Source organism: Helicoverpa zea, chromosome 4 (genome assembly GCF_022581195.2).
Source record: "Helicoverpa zea isolate HzStark_Cry1AcR chromosome 4, ilHelZeax1.1, whole genome shotgun sequence".
In the NCBI taxonomy this organism is placed as follows: Eukaryota; Metazoa; Arthropoda; class Insecta; order Lepidoptera; family Noctuidae; genus Helicoverpa; species Helicoverpa zea.
This window is the reverse complement of record NC_061455.1, coordinates 5,940,926-5,949,531: the sequence shown is the minus strand read 5'-3', so window position 1 is coordinate 5,949,531 and position 8,606 is coordinate 5,940,926. Positions and strand designations below refer to the sequence as shown.

Here is an 8,606-nt window from a genome sequence, read left to right as displayed (position 1 = left end):
ACGATACTCTAAGACAAAATGTTTTTTTTTTGTAAGACTTTAATATACCAGCTTAGAACAGTGCACAGAGGCGGTTTTATTTATCATCACCCCATCTTGTGTACTAGTAGGTCAGCAGATCACCTAGTAGCTTAGCTAGGAAACACCAGTCGATAAGGCAGGACTCGTTGTTAATTTTTATTTCCAATAATTATCTTTAGCCGTTTTCTCTAATATTGTCAATTTTTTGTATACTAAAGAGAATTTTAATTCTACAAAACAAATAATAGTTTAATAAAAACTAAATCTACTTAAAAAAAAAAAAACAAACTAAAAAACAGAAAATGCAAAATATCTTGATTCCTTTAACTAACAAGGCTATAATACTAAAAATAGTTGCCAAAATAAGGCGAAAATTTTTTTTCGATCGTAAAGCACTCTCTGATGCTTCGCATCACGAGTCGTGCAATAGTTTAAAATTAAAATGCTATTATAAATAATCCAAACTAAAAAGTAGAAAATAAATAATAGTTTTAAAAAAACTAAAAAACACGCTTTTTATAGAAAACCGAACTAAAAAATAGCAAATAAATTTTAATGAATTTAAATTAAGAAAATAGTGTTCAAAATTTCAATGAATATAAATTAATAATAGTGTGAATACAAAAAAAATATTTAAAAAAGCGTGGGGTGCATGGTGTCAATAGTTATAAATATTTTATTGACAGATATGAGTAGAGTGATTTTCATTTCGATATGACCTTAAAAAGCACCCCACGCTTTTTTAAATATTTTTTTTGTATTCACACTATTATTAATTTATATTCATTGAAATTTTGAACACTATTTTCTTAATTTAAATTCATTAAAATTTATTTGCTATTTTTTAGTTCGGTTTTCTATAAAAAGCGTGTTTTTTAGTTTTTTTAAAACTATTATTTTTTACCCTAGAATATCATAGCGCAAGTGAAAGTTCAGATATTACTATTTTCAACCGATTAATGATTGCTATGTACTTACCTAAGTGACTGACAATCTACTTACGATTCTGCTTACCTAAGCGACCCGATTCTATGGTATGAAGGTTCTCAAAAAGAATACAAATGTGTGGAACAGCGAATCGGTTCCTCGCAGCCATGGAATCAACAAGGCATTTTTCAGGGAAAATATTATGTAAACAGGTCGCGTGACATACCAACATATGTCTACAAACATGTGAAAAAGAAACAACAAGTTTTCACGCAGGCCCCATCCTGTTTAATCATTCCGAGGATTCTTGTGATGAAAAACATCTGAAGCGCGTGCCTATAACTTATATTTTGTAATCAACACATTTTTTAATTTATTTATTTCCGCTGTCGCATGGAGTTGTGAGAGTTTTTCATTAAAAGTTTACTAGAGATTGATTTTTGTTCATATAACAAGGTTAAAATAGACTGAAGTAATCATAACGACGCAATTATATTGTAAAGTAAATAAATTAATTTCCATCTAGATTCCGTAAAGTAAAAGCCAAAAGGCGTGGGTAGACCCCTTTCTATGAAGCATAGCAATAAGTTAAGCAGGCTAGCAGTTTTGCATAATACTTTAAATGTCACGGGATAATTTTAATCGCTGACATTCATGCACTTAAGTGCCTGGAAACGTTTATCGAGCAACTTATTAATAAAATCTTAATCTTACCAACTATTCTTGATTATGTCAACGCAGGTTAAGGTTAATTGATATAATTTACGTAAATTGTTGAGCTTATTTTTTCATTAATTACCTTGTAAGTTTTCCTAGGACAGTCCATGGTCTCCACTCGAGGACATTTCAAAGAGCTTAGAAATGAATGGAGAAGGCCTAGTATGTCAGTGGAAGTTCTATGGTTGAAATGATGACAATATGATAAGTATCTGTTCGTGTCAATTATTATATGATACAGAGGCACACGGAAATATTTTGCTCACACATTTCGTATAGGGTTTAGCCGACTTCAACCACAAGCGCATAGCAACTACGAGAGAACGCTAAGTCTTTATACTCAAAGTAAATTGATAACATTTTTATTAGCCAATATAGTTGTATGTAGGTGTTGCATTGTTAATCAAGAACTTATATGCGAAACTGTCGAGTAAGGTGTTGAGTACCTAAGTATGTTTTCTATTTCATTTACAGAAATAAGTAGGATTGTCATATAATCCCACGGATTGTAATTTAACCCTTCTGACACCTTCAATATTAGTAAATAGTTTCATATTTTTAATAAGCTTTATTAAAACAAAATGTAATGAGAATGACAGTTGATATTTCTGAGGTCAAGGGCCTACCAAGAGCATTCATCTTCCCGGTGGTCAGGCAGTTATCTTAATGTGCCATATTAGTAATGTTATGGAGGTTCGAGCGCGAGCGTCGGCGGCGCGTCGTCAGCCCGCGAGGATTCCAGTCACTGGATGTTTACAGTCCACAGCTCCGGTTTCATCGTTAGCCATCGACGACCGACTCCACTAGCCATCAGTTTGTTGCCAGCACTTGGCTGATTCGAAAGTGTAGTGTTAACTATCTACATATTAATTGTGGATCCTTATTAAACACTTAAATTGCCAATTTGAAGATTACCAAAAAAAAATAGGTCGAAACATTCTTCTGAAAATTGGATTCGGCTTTCATAGGCTCTTGGTTTGGTATCTACTGAATTTTGAAGAACGATTATTGAGCAAGAAATATTCAGAAAGGGTGAGTGATAATTCTTTTAAAATGGATTGAGTAGGTAATTATGAAAATTACGCAATGCCTTTTAGGATTCTCTTATGCCTCTTAGGAATTCTTGATAAACATTTTTAATGGACACATACTTGTATGTAACTTTAAGTTAATAATGCACATTTTGCATATTTCCCTGTTTTTCATTATGGTTAGTAGTTAAAATAACTACTAAAATGGGCGAAGTTTAGAGCGTTGTTCAAACTGCCTATGCAAAATAACGTTCAACGTTAAGTAGCTTAATTGAAAACTTTAATTTTAGCTTGTAGCTATTGTAAGGCCAAGAGTCTACTTCCTACTTTTATTGTTGTTTTAAATTTCAAAACTTTCCGAATCCACCTACAGCTGCTGAACTTGAAGTTCGAGACAGTCAGCTGTTCGATTTGTTTATGTTTCGAATATATTTTACTTCGACTTTCACCGACTAATTACTATCAATCAGTCTTTAAGGTGTAAAATAACAATACTGAGTTTTAAATTTAAGAGGCTATCATTAGACTTCTGAACTTCATTCATAACATTTTAGGTCTATAGGTACATATACGTATGTGTATTGGCGAGAAGGGCCTCCTACTGGAGGAAAGGGGATATCTGTTTGTCCAGGTATGACCTGTCAGGTCTATCAGATCACCTGGCTTACCTATTACCCAGAACGGAATTATAAATAGGTATATGGTATGAAGATGAATGGCATTTTGATATAGGTATACGCATCCTGATTTACCAATTTCGATAAAAGTATTTTCAAAATAGAATCAGTGTGAGTGGATTCGAACCCGTAGGGTACTTTAGGTGCAGGTGTCTTACCCTAGGCTTTAACCCGCATGACATTGTACGCGGGCTAAGTTTGGATCTCAGCAATCAATGACCATGTAATATTGAAACCGTTTGAGGGTAGGACAATTACAAGGAAAAGAGGGAACAATTCAAATCTGACCATCAAATAGTGTGAGATGACCACTATCTAACTAACTAGATGTTATGATCATCTGTACCTAGCAACGGCACGTAAGGAAACTAAAAATAGAATTTCGTAATTCTAACATCTTGTGTATGTCAACTCAGTAGTGTCTCTGAACGGAAATATTATATTAGGTATTTAAAAACTTTTCTTCTCCGCTCCACTCCGCTTTGGTGAAATCTTAGGCCTACCTACGTGTCGAAGCAACCATATCGAAACGAAAATCTGCAGTACGATCTGATTTAGAATACAAATGACAGACAACAAAATCCAGTCCAGTTATTTCTAGGTAAGGTTTAGTACCCAAATAGACAACAGTCCGGGTCCTGTATGTATATCCCTTTCTCAGTTAGACCAAACATGCAATACTTACATTTGTAAAACATATTTCTATAAACAGCAGATTATGAATTTATAATAATGCATGTTTTCTTAGTTTTCAGTGGCAATCTTAGGGCATATGCAAGAACAACGAAAAGTCACAAAGATCAATAAAAAAGTAGGCGGCATACGGAAAACATTATCGTTTCCGTGAATGTGGAATCCGCAGAAGCAACCCGAGAACTCATTTTCCAATCACTACACTATTGACCTTAAAACAAAGAGCCATTATACTGTGACAATGAAATGTAACGCCGAAGGTTGAATCCATGTAGACTGGAAGTGATTTGAAGAAATCAAACCATTGCTCAGGAACTACAGATGTTCGTTTATTACAATCTCCGACTTTTCCCTGGATGTCATTAAACTTAAATTAACATTTTGCAGAAGGAGTAATTGGGAGCGACTTTCAAATGCGAAATTATAAGAAACAAACAAAAGAACATCGAGTCAACCCATAAAGAACAGAAAAAGACAAGAATGCAGAAGAGAAAAAGACAAGACAAGAATACAGAAGAGAAGAATGAAGAAGACAAGAAGAGTGTTTCATAGCAAACACAGTAGTGTGCAATGCTAAAGTTCACCATGCATGTACTTACTTTGTTTGTTCTGAAATACTCTAACGAGCGACGCCGGGACGCAATAGCAGTGTTAAGAAGACAGAAGCTTTAGGGTAATGTATAAACAACAGGAATGTTATGTACAGTATACGTATAATTCTATATGTAACGTTTTTGTTGTCTTAAATTGCTCTCCTCACAACGAATCAAGAAGACTGCGCTGGAACGAAAGCTTTGATTTATTTACCTATTTTTTAAATTTTTATTTGTATCTACAACACTGTTTGAACTCTTGTGACTCTATAGAAAGCCAGACAAACGGTTTATAGTAATTTGGAGACAGATAATTATGTTTATAGAGTAATCATTTAAAATAAATTATTACGAATACATACATATTTAAATTATTTATTTTAGAACTCTATACACTGGTTAATGTTGCTAAAAAAATATTCAGAATAAATTGTATTGCAATATTATTTATATTGTCAATATGTAACTAGTATAACGACGAACTATATGATTGCAATAAAGTTGATTTTAGAGCGACATTAGGTAGGTACAAAACTTGACCTGTTGTTATAAGGTATTTATTTTGAAATTTTCTTTGTAGTTTTTTATTATCTTGCACTTAGAACTGCTAAAACTGTATCAATTAAATAAGAGTTACTTAGAGAAAGTTCTAATGTACAGTGTACGACTGTCCTATTCATACTGTTTATTGCATTCGATAATGCCAAGTTTAGTTTATGTAACTGTTTAAACCTAATTAATCACTATTGTTATTGATTGTGCAGTAATTAAAAGACTTTAATATCAATAAAAATTGTATTATCAAAAACTGGAAAACAATCTGTGTTTACGTATAATTGAATAAAAAACTTTTTTTTTTTTCACAGTGAGTAACTTAATTTTAAGCATACTTTTAGTAAATTGTCTAATAAAGCGATTGTTATTACTTATATTATAGTTCGGCCATTCAGAGAATGCGTTCCTGACACGTCGCGATTGAACTGACGACGTAACTTTGCAATGGCGTTGCAGTTACGATAAAAATATTTTTGCTGGTTGTTTACCGTTTTAACAATTGAGGAGCATTAAAACAACATTATTATATCAATAATCAATGAATGTTATTACGTCGTCAGTTCAATCGCGACGTGTCAGGAACGCATTCTCTGAATGGCCGAACTATAGATATGTTTAGAAACTTTTTAATAAATGCATTTTATGAGACTGAACATCATTTTTATATTCCGTTACTTAAAACTAAATTAAATGACTGGTTTTCATGGATACATACTATAAAACTTACAAAGTATAATTAAACAATTATTTTATTTTGTCATATAAATATTTTTATACATACATAAACATATAAAAATATTAATAAAAATCATTTAAACTATAAATTCTTATGTTTATAATACACTGGTAATAAATTATTACATTAGTATTAAAGACAAACGGCAACTCTGAAGCCTCTATATTTTCCATTTGATTAGATATTCATTATCAGGCAAGATTAAAAATAACTTTGTTCTAAATCATGACACAACACGGTTACACATACTAAAATACTACAATGGCTAGTATAACATGTTGTACTCAATCAACTTAAAAAGAAAATATATCTGATAACTACATAGAATAAACATATTTCAGTAATTTAGAAAAACACTTTAAAAAGAAATAACAACGAAATATTAGGAATGGAATACCGTTTCAATTTATGAACAAAAGCTGACTGGCTTTGACCAACAATGTCGTAAGTGGTACGGTCAACTATTGTAAGTCACCAATACCGGTCAAAACTCCTTTCGCAAATATTCTCAACATGAAAAGTGGGGACATTCTTATTTCTACCAAACAAAGATTTATGCTACCCAGTAGTTATCAAATACACCATTTTCAGCTCTAATCAGATCACTATATTTGCACTAATCAGTACTGTTTGTACATTCGACATGATACAGGAAAGTCTACCTTGAGGTCTTGGGCACTGGGCGTGGGATCTGACGAATGAATCCCTCTTCTTGGTACTCGAGATTGCAGGGCTTCAGCAATTCTTGGCCGCCTTGGTGAAGCCATTTGTTGCTGACTGTAATGTAAGAATGTTATTTTAGTTAAGAGGTAGTGCGATAAAGAACAAATAGCAATTGTAACCACTTCAATGATATTATATAAAGTTTAACAAAACTGTAAAAAGTTATTTCGTTGTAAGAAGTTATTCCTATTTATATGTATTTCGAGCTACCTTTTTAAAAAGTTCACGGGTCTAGGTTTCACCAGATTACATATTTAGAAACGTACAGTAACCTTACTGCATCGTTCACCTGTAAGTGTACTTGCTTCAGTACATAGAACTGTACTCTACAAGGTACACTTGGATGACATTTTCATCATCATCATCTCAGCCATAGGACGTCCACTGCTGAACATAGGCCTGCCCCTTAGGCTGCCTGTCCACCGGAGCGGAGCTAGGCTGCGGAGTGGAGAAACTGAGAAATATTAACCAGTAGGATTGAGGAGCGGAGATTTTGTGCAATCTTATGGTTAATATTTCTCAGTTTCTCCACTCCGCAGCCTAGCTCCACTCCGGTGGACAGGCAGCCTTAGATCTCCACAGATACCTGTTGGAGGCGACCTGCATCCAGCGTCTTCCGGCGACCTTTATAAGGCCGTCTAAATAAATGTAATCTACTAATGTAATACAGAGTAAACTTTTGTTTTGTATCCTAAAAGGCTCTGAAACTACTGAAACGATTTGAAAAGTTCTTTCACTATTGGAACTTGGGCTACTTGAAACTAGACTATCCCCGAGTAACAGCTCATATTTTGACCGGGTAGAGGCACAAGTTCCCTGGGACACCCAGGTAGTAATTACAACTATTAGAGGTGTGTATAAATTATGAATGAAAGGCTACTGACCCCACTTAGAGCCCTGCAGCACGGGGCAGGCGGCGTGCCTGGTGGCGAGGTCGCCCTCGCCCGACGGGTGCAGGTTGAGCCAGAAGGCGGCTGCTCTCTTCACTGGGAACACGCTCAGACCCAGCTCCGTGAATACCGTGGCACCGCCTTGAGCTACGTCTGACATCTGGATAAAGGGAATTATTTCAATACATTTTACATTAATAAATTCCTTTTTGAAAATAAGGAAAAAAAAAGTCGTGGTGGCCTAGTGGGCAAAGAACCAACCTCTCGAGTATGAGGGCGCGGGTTCGATTCCAAGTCAGGCAAGTACCAATGCAACTTTTCTAAGTTTGTATGTACTTTCTAAGTATACCTTAGACACCAAATGACTGTGTTTCGGATGGCACGTTAAACTGTAGGTCCCGGCTGTCATTGAACATCCTTGGCAGTCGTTACGGGTAGTCAGAAGCCAGTAAGTCTGACACCAGTCTAATCAAGGGGTATCGGGTTGCCTGGGTAACTGGGTTGAGGTCAGATAGGCAGTCGCTTCTTGTAAAGCACTGGTACTCAGCTGAATCCGGTTAGACTGGAAGCCGACCCCAACATAGTTGGGAAAAGGCTCGGAGGATGATGATTTGCAAATAAGGAAAATAATGACAAACGTCTACACGTACGTCAAAACGTCACTATTTTGTAAAAGAAAAAACCTACGTAAAATATATTAAGAGAAAAAGATGATTTTTGCTTTTAAACTTACATAGAAAAGTACAGTAGCTATCCTATTGCCACCATGTTTGGAGAATGCATTCTCTCGTTTCTGGAATATAAAACAAAAAAATATAATACAATAAAAATTATAATACCTTGATACACGCCTTCATAATTTATTCATTTTTAGAAAAATGAAGAAGCAAGTGGTACGGAAGGGTAACATGTAAACCGGGGCTGCGGGATTGTTCGAAAGAATTACCTACTCCAAGAGTTGGAACTCATTTTTGACGTTGTTCCGAAAAAAAAACACAAATACGGATTAAAAAAGCTTCACCGTTTTCAATAAAACGTTCACC

The 8,606-nt window shown here is 34.6% G+C and overlaps 1 protein-coding gene across 2 annotated transcripts in view; it reads right to left on the bottom strand.

The window, feature by feature from the left end:
• Positions 1-5,440: 5,440 nt before the first annotated feature.
• Positions 5,441-8,606, bottom strand: part of LOC124629917 (prolyl 4-hydroxylase subunit alpha-1-like) — a 31,671-nt gene continuing 28,505 nt past the window's right edge. Inside the window, exons 10-13 of one of the 2 annotated variants that reach the window (XR_006984358.1) lie at positions 8,297-8,356; positions 7,558-7,723; positions 5,822-6,727; positions 5,441-5,592 (exon numbers count right to left, since the gene is read on the bottom strand). Coding sequence is in view for 1 of the 2 variants with exons in the window: in XM_047163584.1 (XP_047019540.1) it covers positions 6,609-6,727; positions 7,558-7,723; positions 8,297-8,356 (345 nt within the window). In the remaining variant the exon portion in view is untranslated. Of the gene's footprint in view, positions 5,593-5,821; positions 6,728-7,557; positions 7,724-8,296; positions 8,357-8,606 lie in introns of those variants that run through there. The other variant, XM_047163584.1, reaches the window with a different exon arrangement.